The following is a 16,954-nucleotide window of genomic DNA, read 5'->3' as shown; positions in this document are numbered from 1 at the left end:
TCATGTATATTGTTTTGTGTTAGATCAGACCTTCCAGGGAATATATTCTAAGTTTTTGTTTTTGTTTTTGTCAGTTGTGGGGCTTGAACTCAGCCTGGGCGCTGTCCCTCAGCTCTTTAGCTCAAGATGAGCACTCTACCACTTGAGCCCCAGAGCTACTTCTGGTTTTCTAGTGGTTTATTGGAGATAAGTCTCATGACCTTTCCTGCCTAGGCTGGCTTTGAACCGTGATCCTCAGCTCTCAGCCTCCTGAGTAGCTAGGATTACAGGTGTGAGCCACCAGTGCCAGCTATTGAAAGTTTACATAAACAGAACTAACAGTATATTGATACAAAATACACCTTTTCTCTGAAGGAAATAAGAGAGTTTATTTTGAGCTAAACAGTGAGCAAGGCCTGGGAACACTGGAGAATACAGATTCAGGTTCACCTGGATAACATGCTCAACCACAGAAGAGGTTACATGGGCTGCTAAGAGTCACAGATCAGAAAGTCATACATTGGTACATTAAACAAACACATTGGTTGGAGGATCAGGCAGTGGGCTACAGCAAAGCAGGCAAATCTTCTGTAGGTTTGATTTTTTTCATCATTCTTAGCTTTAGGGATAATAGAAGCTAGTCTACTCAGCTTAGGGATGTGTTCTAAGAGTTTTATCTACTAGTCACAAGAAAGTTAGGTTAGACACAGAGGTGGAGTGAGGTGCTGGTGGCTCATGCTTCTTTATCACATCTGGTTCCTTCCAGATACTCCACAACTAAAGTTTCAGACTTCCCAATTCATAATTCAGTTTTGGGCATTCTGTTTCTGAGCCCCTTCATATTGAAGCTTCTTAAAAAATTGACTTTTAAAAGTTCTAAAGTGATCGTAGATACACAGGAAATTGAAAGATGTACACAGAAATCTTCTGTATACCTCATAGTCTTCCCCCATAGCTACATGCACAAGATTACAGTTCAATATCAAAACACAGAATCTGACATTGGTACAGCATGTGTATCATCATGTGTTACTTTACTGCATATGCAGATTCATGCAACCACCACTGCAATCAAAATACAAATCGAAGCTAGGTGCTGGTAGTACATACCTGCAGTCCTAGCAACTTAGGAAGTTGAGATCTGAGGACTGTGGTTCAGAGGTAGCCCAGACAGAAAAACTCAAGAGACTCTTATCAACAATTAACCAGCAAAAAGCTAGAAGTAGAGGTGTAGCCTAACAGGTAGAGCATCACAGCTTTGAGCAAAAAAGCTAAGTGACAGCGTGAGGTACTGAATTCAAGCCCTAGTAACAGCACAAAAAAGAAAAGAATGTTACATAAGTGGAATCACAAAGTGTGTGACATTTTTAAAGTTGACCTTCAGAATTCAGCATAATGTTCTTGTGATCTAACTTGATTATATCTATTCTTTTCTTTGGGGGGCGGGGGCGGGTGCCAGTAGCAGTGCATGAACTCAGGGTCTCAAACAGTGTAGTTGCTTGCTCTACTGTTGCTCTACCACCTGAGCTACAACTCCAGCATGGATTTGGTTGATTATCCAGAGATGGAAGTCTTGTAGAGTTTTCTTCCCCAGGCTGGCTTCAAACCTTCTCAGATCTCAGCCTCCTGAGTAGTTAGGGTTATGGGCCTAAGTCACCAGCACCCATCAAGGAATCAGTGTTTTGCCTGAAGTTGTTTTGCCTGCTACTAAAGTGTGAGAGAAGGCAATGATGATCACAGACATCATTGCTAAAAGTAGTGCCCACAATTGTTATATTAACATGTTTATTTTCTGGTATGAATTCCCTTAAATTGAACAAGGACTGAGACTTTTCTGAACGCTCTCATATATTTACTAATAGGTGTAAAGAAAGATCAACATAGCCGGGCACCAGTGGCTCACGCTTGTAATCCTAGCTACTCAGGAAGCTGAGATCTGAGGATCATGGTTCAAAGCCAGCCCGGACAGAAAAATTTGTGAAACTCTTACCTCTAATAAACTATCCCCCTCCCAAAAAAAAGCCAGAAGTGGAGCTCTGGTTTAAGTGGGAAGGAAGGAAGGATTGTGGTTCAAAGCCAGCCCAGGCAGAAAAGTCTGTGACACTCTTATCTCCAATAAACTACCCCCAAAAAAGCCAGAAGTAGAGTTCTGGCGAAGGAAGGGAGGAAGGAAGGAAAGGAAGGAAGGGAAGGAAGCAAGGGAAGGAAGGAAGGGAAGGAAGGAAGGGAGGGAAGGAGGTATGGAAGGGGAAGGAAGGAGAGTAGGAGGGAGGGAGGGAAAAGCCAGAAAAGGAAAGAGAAAAAAAGAAAGAAGGGAGGGAGGGAAGAAAGGAAAGAGAAAGAGAAGAAAGAAAGAGAACGGAAGGGAGAAAGAAAGAAAGAAAGAAAGAAAGAAAGAAAGAAAGAAAGAAAGAAAAGAAAAAAAGGAAGAAAGAGAAAGAAGAGAGAAAGGAAGGAAGGGAGAGAGAGAAAGAAAGAAAGAAAGAAAGAAAGAAAGAAAGAAAGAAAGAAAGAAAGAAAAGAAAAAGAAAAAGAAAAAGAAAGAAGTGAATGAACAACCAACATATTAACAAAAATTTTCTGGCATGAATCTTTTGATCATCTGTAACTATGGTGTGCCTGGAATGGCTTTCTTCTGTTTAGTTACCTTGTGTGTTTTCTTATGTTGATAAAGATGTGCACGTTGTCTAAAGGTCTTCCCACATTCCTTACATTCGTAGGGCTTCTCCCCAGTGTGGATTCTCTGATGTTCAGTTAGGTGTGAATTAAGTCTAAAGGACTTCCCACATTCTTTACATCCATAGGGTTTCTCACCAGTATGAATTCTCTGATGGACTCTGAGGTCTCCAGTACGATTAAAGGCCTTCCCACATTCTTCGCATTTGTAGGGTTTTATACCTGTATGAATCTTCTGATGTTGAGTAAACTGTCCACGCCAACTAAAGGCCTTCCCACATTCCTTACACTCATAGGGTTTGACCCCAGAATGAGTTTTCAGGTGTTCTTTCAGATTTCCTCTACGAATAAAGGCCCTTCCACATTCTTTACATTCATAGGGCTTTTCACCCGTATGGACTCTCAGATGCTCACTAAGATAGAAACCAAATCTGAAGGACTTCCCACATTTCCCACATTTGTAGGGCTTCACATCACTATGAAATTTCTTATGAAGACTAATTTGAGAGCGCCCTCGAAAGGTTTTCCCACATTCCTTACATTCATAAGGCTTCAGACCAGAATGAATTCTCTCATGTTCAGTAAGGGCTGACCGAAGCATAAAGGCCTTTCCACACTCCTCACACTCATATGGTTTCTCACCAGTATGGATTTTGCGATGGACTCTCCGGTCCCCACTGTAATTAAACTTCTTTCCACACACTTCACATTCATAGAGTTTTTTCCCTGTATGAATTGTTTTATGCTGAATAAGGAGTCCTCGTTCATTGAAGGTTTTCCCGCATTCCTTACATTTATAAGGTTTCTTACCTTCATGAATTTTTCGGTGCTCAGTGAGGTTAGCACTAAGTCTAAAGGCCTTCCCACAGTCCTTACATTCATAGGGTTTTGGACCAGTGTGGCTTTTCTCATGCTGGGTAAGTTGTTCTTGTGTACTGAAGGTTTTCCCACATTCTTTACATGGGTAGGTTTTCTCCTTTACATGTGTTTTCTGATGTTGTGTAAGGTAGAAACCAAATGGAAATGTTTTTCCACATTCCTTACACTCATAAGGTTTATCCTCAGCATGAACTCTCCCATGCTGAGTAAGTTCAAAATTACTTAAGAACCTCTTGCCACACTCCTTGCATTTATAACGTTTGTTATGGGTATGTGTTTTCTGATGACGATTAAGTTGGGAGTAAAGACCAAAAGTCTTCCCACATTCCTTACATTCGTGGGGTGTTTCACCAGTATGAATTTTCTGATGTAGATTAAGTTGATACTTGTAACTGAACAACATCCCACATTCCTTACACTTATGAGTCTTTTCACCAGTATGAATTCTCTGATGTAGATTAAGTTGGTACTTAAGACTATAGAACTTTCCACATTCTTTACATCCATAGGGTTTGTCACCAGTATGAGTTTTATGGTGTAGAGTAAGTTGGTACTTACACCTGAAGAACTTCCCACATTCTTTACACTCGTGAGGTTTCTCACCAGTGTGAATTTTCTGATGGAGAGTAAGTTGATACTTACGACCAAAGAACTTCCCACATTCCTTACATCCATGGGGTTTCTCGCCAGTGTGAACTTTCTTGTGTAGAGTCAGGTGATATTTACGCCTGAAGAACTTCCCACATTCTTTACATTCATAGGGTTTTTCACCTGTGTGAATTTTGTGATGGAGCGTCAGTCGATACTTACGCCTGAACAGCTTCCCACATTCCTTACATTCGTGGATTTTTTCACCACTGTGAATTTTCTCATGTAGGGTAAGTTGGTAGACACTCTTAAAAGTTTTCCCACATTCCTCACAGTCATAATGTTCTTCAAAATGAACTGGTTCACGTTGAATTGAGCTAGACTCACAACCAGTGGTTTCCCCATGTTCCCTGTCTTCATTAGAGTCCTCGTTATTATCAACTCTCTGATCCAGAGTAGACAGTTGCTTTCTATTTGTTGGTCCTTTTTCATGGCTGATTTTCTTTTGAGTAGTGCTCCTTCCTTCAGCTTCCTGAGGGCCATTAGAGTCACTTTTGTTCTGGCACACATTTTTCAAAGTTGATCGTTTGAGATTGAGTGTTTTACTTGTTTCTGTTGTCTTTGATTTAGATACACTTATTTCACCAGTAGATTTTTGTGGAGATAATTTCTTGGTCTTATGCCTGGAGGAAAGACCTGGTAACAAAAAAGCAAGCAAAAATTATTTTCCTATAACCAGCAAAACATAAAGCTTTCCTCTTCAAAAGAGGAGGCAAAAATGAAAATGATTATTAGTAGAAGTGAATGGCTTTAAAAACATTTTTACAGGGCTGGGAAGGTGGCTCAGTGGTAGAGTGCTTGCCTGACATGCACGAGGCCCTGGGTTTTATTCCTCAGCACCACATAAACAGAAAAGGCTGGATGTGGTGCTGTGGCTCAAGTGGTAGAGCGCTAGACTATGTGCCATGTTATGTTATGTTATGATTTTGATATGTAATGTTCCCCACAGGCTCATGAATTGAAGCCTGGGTCCCCAAATGGTGGTGCTAGTGAGAGGTGACTGGATCCCAGGGGCTCTACATAAGGGCAGTTCATTGGGGGAAGAATATGAAAGAAGAGCTTAGAGACAATCTGTGTCTTAAAATAGTTTGCTTTTCCTGGTGAGAAATCTGAATTCTCCTTTTTGTAGAGTGTTTGGAAGCAATAATCTCTGTTTTTCAACAATCAGCCTAGATATTGTGTAGATGATCTTTTAAATGTGGAGGGAAGACTGGAAGAATTATCAGCTAATAGGCTGAACTGGCGGTCTAAACTAAAAGTGATAGTAACTTGTATTCAAGTGGCAGTAGTGAGCTAGGTGCTGGTAGTTCACATCTGTAATCCTAGCTACTAAAGAGGCTGAGATCTGTGGATCATGACTTAAAGCCAGCCAAAGCAGAAAAGTCTATGAGAGTCTTATCTCTAAGTAACCATCAAAAAGCTAGAAATGGCCAGGCCCCGTGGCTCACACCTGTAATCCTAGCTACTCAGGAGGCTGAGATCTGAGGATCATGGTTCAAAGCCAGCCCGGGCAGGAAAGACCATGAGACTCCTATCTCTAATAAGCCACTGGAAAACCAGAAGTGGCACTGTAGCTCAAGTGATAAGAGTGCTTGCCTTGAGCTGAAGAGCTGAGGGACAGCACTCAGGCCCAGAGTTCAAGCCCCATGACTGAAAAAAAAAAAAAAAGCTGGAAATGAAGCTATGGTTCAAGTGGTAGACCACAAGCCTTGAGTGAAAAACTAAGGGACATGTGCTCGCTTCGGCAGCACATATACTAAAATTGGAACAAAAAACTAAGGGACAGTACCCCGGCTCTGAGTTTAAACTCTAGAATTGGTGCACATGTGTACGCATGCCCACACATGCGCGTGCATGTACACACACACACACACACACACACACACACACACACACACACACACCTGTGTGTGCATGCACATGCATACAATAGTTGGAAGCTAGGATGAAGTTCTTTTGTGAGTTCATGCTAAGAAATCTGTTTCAGCTGGGTGCTGGTAGCTCATGTCTATAATCCTAGATATTCATGAGGCTGAGATCTATGGATGGTAGTTCAAAGCCAGCCCAGGCAATTAAGTCCATGAGATTCTTCTTTTTTTTTTTGGTTGGTCGTGGGGTTTGAACTCTGGGCCTGGGCACTGTCCCTCAGCTCTTCAGCTCAAGGCAAGCATTCTACCACTTAAGCCACAGTGCCACTTCCAGTTTTCTAGTGGTTTATTGGAGATAAGAATCTCGTGGACTTTATTGCCTGGGCTGGCTTTGAACTGCAATCCTCAGATCTCAGCCTCCTGAGTAGCTAGGATTACAGGTGTGAGCCACCGGTGCCCAGCTAAGTCCATGAGATTCTTATCTCCATTTAATCATCAAAAAGCAAGAGGAGCTATGGCTCAAATGACAGTATGCTAGCCTTAAACAAAAAAGGTCAGGGATAGCACCCAGTCCTTGAGCTCACACCCCAGGACTTGCACCCCAAAAAAAGTCAATTTTTTCCTGTCTTCGACTACAACAATCTGATGCAAAGCCTGCATCTCTGCTCTTACTACATGCCCTTTGCTGGCTCACCAGCTAAGTAGTGAGCCCTCACTTACTTGTAGACCTTCTTCCTAGCACATCCTTCATCACTGGGAATGGCTCTTTGCCTTGTTCCAGTAAGGTTATCACATCTGGCTTTGAGGGAGAATATCCTGCATACAAGAAGGAAAGAAAACAAGATGTAGAAGTAAAATACTATTACATTTTCAAAATCATTTTAAGACTTCATTTATATTAAACACGTGGGGCCATATAATACACCAGAGAAAACTATTAAAGAATATTCATGGTAGGACTGGGAATGTGGCTTAGTGGTAGAGTGCTTGCCTAGCATGCATGAAGCCCTGGGTTCCATTCCTTAGTACCATATAAACAGAAAAAGCTGGAAGTGGCACTGTGGCTCAGTAGTAGAGTGCTAGCCTTGAGCAAAAGAAGCTCAGGGACAGTGCCCAGGCCCTGAGTTCAAGCCCCAGGCCTGGCAAACAAACCAACAGAAAGCACATTCAAAACTGGGTGCTGGTGGCTCATGCCTGTAATCCTAGTTACTCAGGAGGCTGAGATCTGAGGATCAAGGTTCAAAGTCTTAGCAGGAAAATTCAGGAGACTCTTATCTCCAATTAACCACAAAAAAGCCAGGAGTGGAGCTGTGGCTCATGTGGCAGAGCACTAACCTTGAACAAAAAAGCTCAGGGACAGAACCCAGGCCCTATGTTCAAGCCATAGGGACTGGCTGGTTCACACGCAAGCGCAAGCGCACATACACACACTCATGCATGCACGCACGCGCGCGCACACACACACACACACACACACACACACACAAAACAGAATCCCAATTCATGGAAGAGAAAGCTATTATTTTAGAGAACAGTCCAAAGTGTTTGGTGTAGATGACCTTACCCACTGACACCAGGTTCTTATAGTTCTCCAACATCACATCCTTATACAAATCCTTCTGAGTAGACTCCAGGAACTCCCACTCCTTCCGAGAGAAGTGGATGGACACATCCTTGAAAGTTACCAGTGACTGAAACCATAAATCAAGATACTGGTCAAATGATATACAGTATGTGTTTTCACCTCTCACAGATTCCCAGGAAATATCCCGCCATCAATTTCTCATAAACAGAACCCGACCACTAGGACTGAGACTGAGGTTAATCACCCTGAACCTATACTGTGGTTATTTTTTTTTTTTGCGGGGGGGTCCAGTCGTGGGGCCTGAACTCTGGGCCTAGGCGCTGTCCCTCAGCTCTTCAGCTCAGGGCTAGCGCTCTACCACTTGAGCCACAGCACCACTTCCGGCTTTTTTTTCTTTTTCTTTTTTTTTTTTTTTTTTTTTGGCTTATGTGGTGCTGAGAAATCGAACCCAGGGCCTCAGGCATGCAAGGCAAGCACTCTACCACTGAGCCACCTTCCCAGCCCATATACTGTGGTTTTTATAGACATAGATCTGTAGAAAACTTGTCATCAAATGAGTCCATGGCTTTGTTTCTTTATACCTCAGATCTGACAATTGTTATATTCATTCCCTTAGGGATTTTGTGCTCCCAAGTAGAGGCTGCATAGCGAATGCTAGATGATTTGGTCAATGTATAGCCAGGACTTGTTAGAGAAGACAGAGACATACAGGAGGCACTAGGAGATTGGAGATGAAGAAAAACTTCTAGTAGATAGGAAACTTAAGTATAAAGCATAAATATTCAGAAAATTCTTTCAAGTGATCTTTTTATTGTGGTGGTTTTGGGATTTGAAATCAGAATCAGGTTTGCTTTGCTCTACCTTTTTTTTTTTTGCGGCTGTAGAGCTTGAACTCAGGGCCTGGGTGCTATCCCTGAGCTCTGTTGCTCAAGGCTGGCACTCTAGCACTTAGAGCTACAGCTCCACTTCTAGTTTTCTGGTGGTTAATTGGAGATTAAGAGTCTCACGGACTTTCCTACATGGGCTAGCTTTGAACAACAATCCTCAGATCTCAGCCTCCTGAGGAGCTAGGATTGCAAGTGTGAACCGCCAGCTCCCGGCTTCAGCTCTACTTCTTCTTCTTCTTTTTTTTAGGTTCGGTCGTGGGGCTTGAAGTCTGGGCCTGGGCACTGTCCCTGAGCTCTTCAGCTCAAAGTGAATGCTCTACCACTTCAGCCACAGTACTACTTCTTGTTTTCTGGCGGTTAATTGGAGATAAGAGTCTCATGGACTTTTCTGCCTAGGTTGGCTTTGAACGTGATCCTCAGATCTCAATCTCTTGAGTAGCTAGGATTACAGGCATGAGACACTGGTGCCCAGCATCAGCTCTACTTCTTAAGTCATAACTCTAGAACATTTTGCTCTAGAGATAGTTTCTTATTTTTAGTCCTACCCTGGTATAAACTGCAATTCTTCTATTTACTAATCCTATTGTGGCTGGTAAAACAGCCATACCCTCCATTATCAACCTTTTCAGTCAAGATTAGGTATCATGAGCAGTTTTTGCCTGAGCTATACTGTGACCATGACCCTCTGGATCTCAGTTCCTTAGAAAGCGAGGATGACAAGTGAATGCTATTGGTTGAGATATGAGTCTTGAGAACTTTTCCCCTCCTTCTGGCCTTATACTGATTCTACTGATCTCTTCCTCCTGAGTTGCTAGGATTACAGGCATGAGACACTGGCACACAGTCTCAAGTGATCTCTTCAAGAAGATAAGATAAAAAAAAAAAAAAAAAGAAGAAGATAAGATAAACAGCAACTTACATGGGCCATGGTTTGGGAATCTGAAGAACTCTTCAGTGTTTCTCTAGGCTGTGGAGAAGCAAAGTTGACAGCGTTTAAAAAAAATAAAAAATGAAACCAAGCATACTTCAAAGATAACAAAAAGATACAAGTAATCTTTCATTTTACATTTTTGGTTTACAATACGTCTGCCCCCACACTGCCTTCCCCTTTTCCACAAATGCTGTCACTCTACCAGGGAACCTACGCTCCTGTGAAAGGTGAATACAGAGCAAACGTTTATATTAGATACAAGATTAGTGCCTTCAGCAGGAGAGTTGAAGCCAATCCCCATCATGAAGGTGCTGATGCAGGACTGAGACTAGGAGGTGGAAAAGTTCCCTGAGTGGATTCTCAACTTCAATGCTCACCAAACAAGAGAGATCACATAACCAAAGCAGGCAGCTGAATTAACAGCTTTAAGCACCTGTGGCTCATGCCTGTAATCCCAACTACTACTCAGGAGGCTGAGATCTGAGGGTCATGATTTGAAGTTAACTTGGGCAAAAAAAGTCCTTTTGACTCTTCCCCCCAATTAACTAGCAAAAACAAGCTGGAAGTAGAGCTGTGGCTCAAGTGGTAGAGCACCAGCCTTGAGCAAAAAAAGCTAAGGGACAGCACCCAGGTCCTGATTTCAAGCCCTATTACACATACACTTACACACACACATACACACACACACACTTAATTTTTTTTTGGGTCCGGTTGTGGGGCCTGAACTCTGGGCCTGGGCGCTGTCCCTCAGCTCTTCAGCTCAAGGCTAGTGCTCTACCACTTGAGCCACAGCGCCACTTCTGGCTTTTTTCTTTTTGCTTATATGGTGCTGAGGAATCGAACCCAGGGCCTCAGGCTTGCAAGGCAAGCGCTCTACCACTGAGCCACCTTCCCAGCCCGGCACACACACACACACACACTTAATAATGAACTTAAGGAGCTGAGAATGTAGCTTAGTGGTAGAGTGCTTGTTTAGCATGCATGAAGCCCTGGGTTCCATTCCTCAGTACCACATAAACAGAAAAAGCCAAAAGTGGTGCTGTGGCTCGAGTGGTAGAGTTCTAGCCTTGAGTGAAAGACACTCAGGGACAGTGCCCAGACCCTGAGTTCAAGCCTCAGGACTGGCAAAAAAAAAAAAAAAAAAAAAAAAAAGAAGAAGAACTTAAACAACATTATAGTTGTAATGGGAATGGGGTCTGTTTTCAAGACCTCTGACATGCAGTCTGGAAGGAAGACTGAGGTTATAGGTTAGTGGATATGTTTTATTTCAAAAGGATACCAGATTGTTTCCATGTCCTGAAAAATGAGATATGATTTATGGACTGAAAGGGAGGCAATAAAATTTAGATATGCAGCCACCATTCTCTCCCTCTCACCAGACTTCTTTTTTGAGGAGGGGAGGGAGAAAGGGTTTTTTTGTGGGGAGGGTGGAAGGGGTTGTTTTGCCAGTCCTGGGGCTTGAACTCAGGGCCTGGGCACTGTTCCTGGGTTGCTTTGGCTCAAGGCTAGCACTCTTATCCCTCAAGCCACAGCACCACTTGTGGCTTTTTCTGTTTCCATGGTACTAAGGAATCAAACCCAGGGCTTTGTGCATGCTAGACAAGTACTCTACCACTAAGCCACATTCTCAGCCCTCTTACCAGACTTCTTTGGAAAATGGCAGGACAGGGTTAAATGGGCGCATGAGGTACATTGTTTGAAGACTGGTGAGACCCCAGCCTCTTACCTCTATTCCTGCCCCCCCCCCTTACAGGCTGCGTTGGGGAAGGAGGGGGAAGGCTAGAGCGTTTGAGTTTCAATCTGGTTATAGGTAGGTCTCACAATCAACAAGCCACAATGAAAGCAGCCTTTTGTCTTTCCTTTCTTTCTTTTTTTTTTTTCCTCCCAGTACTGGGGCTTGAACTCGGGGGCTGAGCATGGTCCTACAGCTTTTCTGCTCAAGGCTGGCACTCTATCTCTTGAGCAACACATCCACTTGCAGCTTTTTGTTGGTACTGGAGGTAAAATACTCACTGACTTTCCAGCCTCAATCCTCAGATCTCAGCTTCCTGAAATAGCTAACATTACAAGCAGAAGCCACCAGCGCCTGGCTCCTTTGCCTTTTTTTTTCTTTTTTAAGAGAACCGTTTTATTCATCCTGCGCAACTTCAACAGCTCCCTCCCACCCCATACTCAATCCTCAGCATTTCACTCGGGGTCCTTCACTCTAGGGTGGGTGTCCCACCTCCAATTTTACCCTTTGATTTTTTTTCCCCCTTTTGCAAGCTGATCTCAAATAGCTGCGTCACCAAGTTGGGCCCCCGCATCAAATTACTGCTACATACACAAGGTCGATCTTGCATCCCAGGAGAATGAACAAAACCCCCCACTCCCCCACCCACCTCCACAAAGCCAGGCCAAGCCCTAAGCTCTCCCCACCACACCCCCAGCTCCAAGCCCGCGTTCTTTCCCCGCGGAAAATCTGCAGCCCGCACGGATTGGGGAGGGAGAGGGGGGCTCACCGTCCTCGAGTCCTTGAGGTGGGGGGGGGGGGTAGGGAAGGGGCTCTGAGATCCGCCAAGCTCCCCGATCAGCAGGGATGGGGGGGTGCCTCGGGGGAGGGGGGAAATGCACCTGTCTCCGTAACCAGACACCAAGCAGCCGGCGACAGCACAGGAGGGCGCCCAGCCGAGGAAGACGCAGACGTTTCAGGACGAACCCGTGACCAGTGCTGCTGAGATTCGCTCGGGCCCTGTGCCCTCTGGGAAATGTAGTACAAGGCTGGAAATGTCTTGAACTACTGGTTGTTGATGCTGTTTGTTTTGTTTCCCATACCCCACTGCGGGTGACAGGTTCTGTGCTCGGGTCCTTCTGGACCGCGCTGCTGCGCAGACAACAGCCTGGGAAGCCGCAATCCCGAGTGCGCAGGCGCAGTGCATCGAGGATGCTTCCCACGCATCCTCCAGGGGGAGGAGAAGGAGAAGAAGGAGGAGGAGGAGGGTGCTCGGCTTGAATCTCCCCCTGGAGGGGGAATGGGTCGGGGGAGGGAGCCGATCCTGTAGCCAAGACTGGATTGGTGCGCCTGACATGTAACCATGGAAACAGTGCGCCTGCGATGTGCAGACCGCTCTGCCCAGGACTCTAGGGAGACAGACCACTGTGACGTCAGATTGTGACGTTAAAGACCCTGAGGTTATGAATTGGCTGGTCAGGTGCCTGAGGCTACAGTTTTGTGAGAATATGTTTGTGCCCTACCAACAAGGTGTGTGTGTGCATGCACATCCTTGTGCGCACCAGTCCTGGGGCATGAATTTAGGGCTCTGGGCGCTCTCCCTGAGCATCTTCTTTTTTCTTTTCTTTTTTCTTTTTTTTTGTCGGTAGTGGGGCTTGAACTCTGGGCCTGGGCGCTGTCCCTACGCTCTTCAGCTCAAGGCGAGCGCTCTACCGCTTGAGCCACAGCCCCATTTCCTGAGCATCTTCTGCGAGAGACTAGCGCTCTACTACTTGAGCCACAACTCCATTTCTGGTTTTGGGGGGAAGGGGAGGAGGGGGCAGTGGGTAGTTTATTGGAGATAATGTCATAGAGCCAGGCACTGGTGGCTCACACCTGTAATCCTAGCTACTCAGGAGGCTGAGATCTGAGGATCTTGGTTCAAAGCCAGCCCAGATAGGAAAGTCCATGAGACTCTTATCTCTAATAAACCACCAGAAAATCGGAAGTGGCACTGTAGCTCAAGGGTAGAGTGCTGCCTTGGGTTGAAGAGCGCAGGACAGCGCCCAGGCCCAGAGTTCAAACCTCACGACTGACAAAAAAAAAAAAAATGTCATAGGGCTGGGAATGTGTCTTAGTGGTAGAGTGCTTGCCTTGAGCAAAAGAAACTCGGGGACAGAGTGCTTCCCTGGCATGCATGAAGCTCTGGGTTGGATTCCTCAGTACCACATAAATTCAAAACAAAAAAACACCAGAAGTAGATCTGTGGCTCAAGTGGTAGATTACTAGCCTTAAGCAAAAGCAGCTCAGGGACAGTGCTCAGGCTCTGAATTCAAGCCCCAAGACTGGCAAAGGAAAAAAAAAAAGGAATCCCACAGATTTTTCTGCCCAGGCTGGCTTCAAAGTAATGATCAGATCTCAGCTTCCTGAGTAGCTTGGACTACAGGCATGAGCCACCAGCACTTGGCTAACAGGATCAGTTTTTGATGGCTAGATCTTCTGGTTAATGTTACCTATTCAGATTGTGCTTCTAGGTTGGGTCACTGTTTGACTAAGGACTTTGGTGTGGCTTTTTTAAAATTATTTTTTCCTCTTTTAATTTTATTTCTTTCACTTAATTTTTGTGTAAATGAGGAATCAATGAGGAATCAAACCCAGGGCTTCATGCACTTGAGGCAAACACTCTACTACTAAGCCACATTCCCAGCCCCGTGTGTGTGTGTGTGTGTGTGTGTGTGTGTGTGTGTGTGCATGCATGCACACGCACACTAATACTAGGCCTTGAACTCAGAGTCTCATGTTACTTGGTTTTTGTTTCTTCTTCATAAAGCACTCAGAGATGGTACTCCATGAACCACATTTCGTCTTCAGACTTTTCTGTCAAGGATGGCCTTGAACTGAATTTCTCCAAAGCCTTCAGATTAGCGAGGAATATAGGCATTAGCCTCAGCACCTGAAATTATTCTTTCTTAATTAAAATGTGTGTCTTTGTTAAAAATCAAATGGCTCTAATTGTTTGAATCAAATGGCTCTATTTGTGTGAATCAAATGACTATATTTGTGTGGTTCTCTTTCTGGACTGTATTCTGTTTCATTGTTTCTCTCCATTCACTAATAACACACAGTCTTCATTAATAAGGGTTTCTCAACTTTGATATTACTGATGATTTCTTTCTTTTATTTATAGATACAGCCCTGGTGTCTACCAGTTGCCCTTCTCCTTTGGTTGATGTGACAACCAAAATCTTCTCTAGACACTGCCAAGTGAGTCTTGTGGAACAAAACTACCACTGGGTAAGAAATACCGTATTGGGCCAGGTACCGGTGGCTCTCATCTGTAATTCTAGCTACTCAGGAGGCTGAGATCTGAAGATCACGGTTCAAAGCCAGGAAACTCTGTGAGACTCTTATCTCCAATAAAAACGCACTAGAAAACCAGAAGTGGTGCTATGGCTCAAGCAGTAGAGCGCTCGCCTTGAGCTGAAGAGCTGAAGGACAGTGCCCAGGCCTTGAGTTCAAGCCCCATGACTGACAAAAAAAAAAGAAAGAAAGAAAGAAAAGAAAGGGCTGGGAAGGTGGCTCAGTGGTAGAGCACTTGCCTTGCATACTCAAGGCCCTAGGTTTGATTCCTCAGCACCACATAAGAAAAAAGCCAGAAGTGGCGCTGTGGCTCAAGTGGTAGAGTGCTAGCCTTGAGCTGAAGAGCTGAGGGACAGCGCCCAGGCCCAGAGTTCTTGCCCCACGACTGGACCCCCCCCCCAAAAAAAAACAGAAAAAAAAAAGAAAGGAAGACAGACAGACAGAAAGAAAGAAAGAAAGAAAGAAAGAAAGAAAGAAAGAAAGAAAGAAAGAAAGAAAGAAAGAAAGAAAGAAAGAAAGAAAGAAAGAAAGGACCTTATTTTATTTATTTATTTATTTTGTTGGTTGTGGGGTTTGACTTCAGGGCCTCAACACTATCCATGAGCTCTTTTGCTCAAGGCTAGCACTTTACCACTTTGAGGCACAGCTCTACTTCCAGTTTTCTGGTGGTTAACTGGAGATAATAGTCTCATAGACTTTCCTGCCTGGGCTGGCTTTGAACCATGATCCTCAGATCTCAGCCTCCTGAGTAGCTAGAATTACAGGTGTGAGCCACCAGTGCTGGTCAAGAGCTTTAAAAATACTAATTATCCTTCCCTTCTTCCTTCCTTCTTTCCTTTCTCTTTTTCTTTTTTTTCCTTCCTTCCTTCCTTCCTTCTTTCCTTTCCTTCTTTCTTTTCTTTATCTTTCTTTTTGTGTGCACTTGAGCTTAGGGCCTGGGTTCTATCCCTTAGCTTCTTTCAATAAAGGCTGGTACTGTACCACTTGAGCCACACCTTCACTTCATTTTTGCTACTTCACTGGAGATAAAAGTCTCTTGGACTATTCTGCCTGGCTAGCTTTGATCCTCAGATCTCAGCCTCCTGCATAGCAAAGATTACAAGTACAAGCCACTGGCTTAATCACAGTAATTTTAATTTGCTTATTGGATAGTCCAACATCTGGATATTATCTGAGTCTAGCTGTGTTGCTTTTGCATTTTAATTTTTCTTCCTTTTTTTTTTTTTTTGTTGGTCCTGGGGCTTGAACTCTGGGCCTGGGTGCTGTCCCTGTTCTCTTCAGCTCAAGGTGAGCGTTCTACCACTTGAGCCACAGCACTACTTCCAGTTTTCTAGTGGTTTATTGGAGATAAGAGTCCTGCCCAGGCTGGCTTTGAACAGTGATTCTCAGATCTCAGCCTCCTGAGTAGCTAGGATTACAGGCATGAGCCACTGGCGCCCAGCAATTTTTCTTCCTTTTAAATTCACCTTGTATTCATTGTTGTTGGAGGACAGTAGTGTACAGAAAGGTTCCCACTATTCACAGTTCAGTATTCCAGAACTGTTTGTACAAAGGTATGGCTTATGTTAAACACCTGCTTTCCTGCTGAGAATGTGACGTTCTGATATTCCTGAATCACAGCTCTCTATGGGACCAGCCCCAAGAAATTAAAAACAAAACAAAACAAAACCAAAAGCAAGGAATCTCTAATAAAATTTCTTGTTTGGCAACATGTCCTATGCATTGTCACAAGTCATTGCTGGAAGAATGGATGCCTGGGATGATTTCACTGTGAAAATTTCCTTAGGAGCATGTGGCTTGTTTCCCCTGGACCTTACCTCCACGTTCCTTTTCTCTATGTAGATTTTGCTTTGTGTCATTTCACTGTGACCCTCCCAGTGAATCACCAAAGCTTGGGTTGATTTGGAGGTCCCTTGACCTCAGTAGTAATTGAAGAAAAAATTTTTATGCCTGGGTGGGCATACCTTTCCTTCTTGAAGGCTTTTCACTTGGTAGGGGGGGGGGAGGGTTAAGGCAGGAATTTTAATAACTAAGGATGAGACAAGATTCATACAGTCCGATTGCATGCATGCAAATTTCAAAAATAGATTAAAACTGACAAGTCAAGGTATTAATATTCTAAAAATCAGGATGGTAGTCTTCCGGGAGCTGTTTCTGTGGATTCTCAGACACAAGACCAGGTTTGGGCTGGGTACTGAGTCCTACAAGCTCCCTCTCCCGTTCGTTTAAAGCTAGCCCCAGGTTGGTGCTCTAAAAAGGAAGGCAGGCGGCTTAAGGCTTACGCACAGACAATACAGACTGGTCCTACCTTGACACCATTTTACAGGAATTTCAAGGCTACGCCACAGAATCTCACCGTTCTTGTCTTCCCAGCCTCTGGACTACATTTCCCAGGAATCATGTCATCCTAGCGACTCCGAGTCCAAGATGGCGTTGGTAAGGTTCCGGTTT

At 44.2% G+C, this 16,954-nt stretch overlaps 1 protein-coding gene across 3 annotated transcripts; it reads right to left on the bottom strand.

Annotated features, from left to right (window-relative positions):
* Window positions 1-342: 342 nt before the first annotated feature.
* LOC138811102 (zinc finger protein 540-like) lies at window positions 343-16,898 on the bottom strand. 3 transcript variants are annotated; one of them, XM_069998674.1, is made up of 5 exons: window positions 16,812-16,898; window positions 9,442-9,489; window positions 7,615-7,741; window positions 6,771-6,866; window positions 343-4,818 (listed from the first exon to the last, which is right to left on the bottom strand). In XM_069998674.1, exons 2-5 carry the CDS (start codon window positions 9,448-9,450, stop codon window positions 2,588-2,590), a joined length of 2,463 nt encoding a protein of 820 aa, XP_069854775.1. In that variant the 5' UTR covers window positions 9,451-9,489; window positions 16,812-16,898; the 3' UTR covers window positions 343-2,587. The 3 variants fall into 3 exon arrangements, with proteins under 3 accessions (XP_069854775.1, XP_069854774.1, XP_069854776.1); XM_069998673.1 differs by lacking the exon at window positions 16,812-16,898 and adding an exon at window positions 12,067-12,370; XM_069998675.1 differs by lacking the exon at window positions 16,812-16,898 and adding an exon at window positions 11,955-11,973.
* Window positions 16,899-16,954: the final 56 nt, after the last annotated feature.

The sequence above is a fragment of the Dipodomys merriami genome, unplaced genomic scaffold, assembly GCF_024711535.1.
Source record: "Dipodomys merriami isolate MVZ:Mamm:240054 unplaced genomic scaffold, mDipMer1.0.p SCAF_52, whole genome shotgun sequence".
Taxonomy (NCBI): Eukaryota; Metazoa; Chordata; class Mammalia; order Rodentia; family Heteromyidae; genus Dipodomys; species Dipodomys merriami.
The sequence above is the reverse complement of the archived record's forward strand: the minus strand, read 5'-3'. Positions and strand labels throughout refer to the sequence as shown.

Bases quoted from the DNA above. Each gene is read 5' to 3' on its own strand.
- LOC138811102 (XM_069998674.1), bottom strand. The intron at 6,867-7,614 runs GTAAGGTCATCT...TCTTGTATGCAG, and splicing joins TAAGAACCTGGTGTCAGTGG to GATATTCTCCCTCAAAGCCA. The intron at 4,819-6,770 runs GTAAGTGAGGGC...TTTTGTTACCAG, and splicing joins GCTAGGAAGAAGGTCTACAA to GTCTTTCCTCCAGGCATAAG.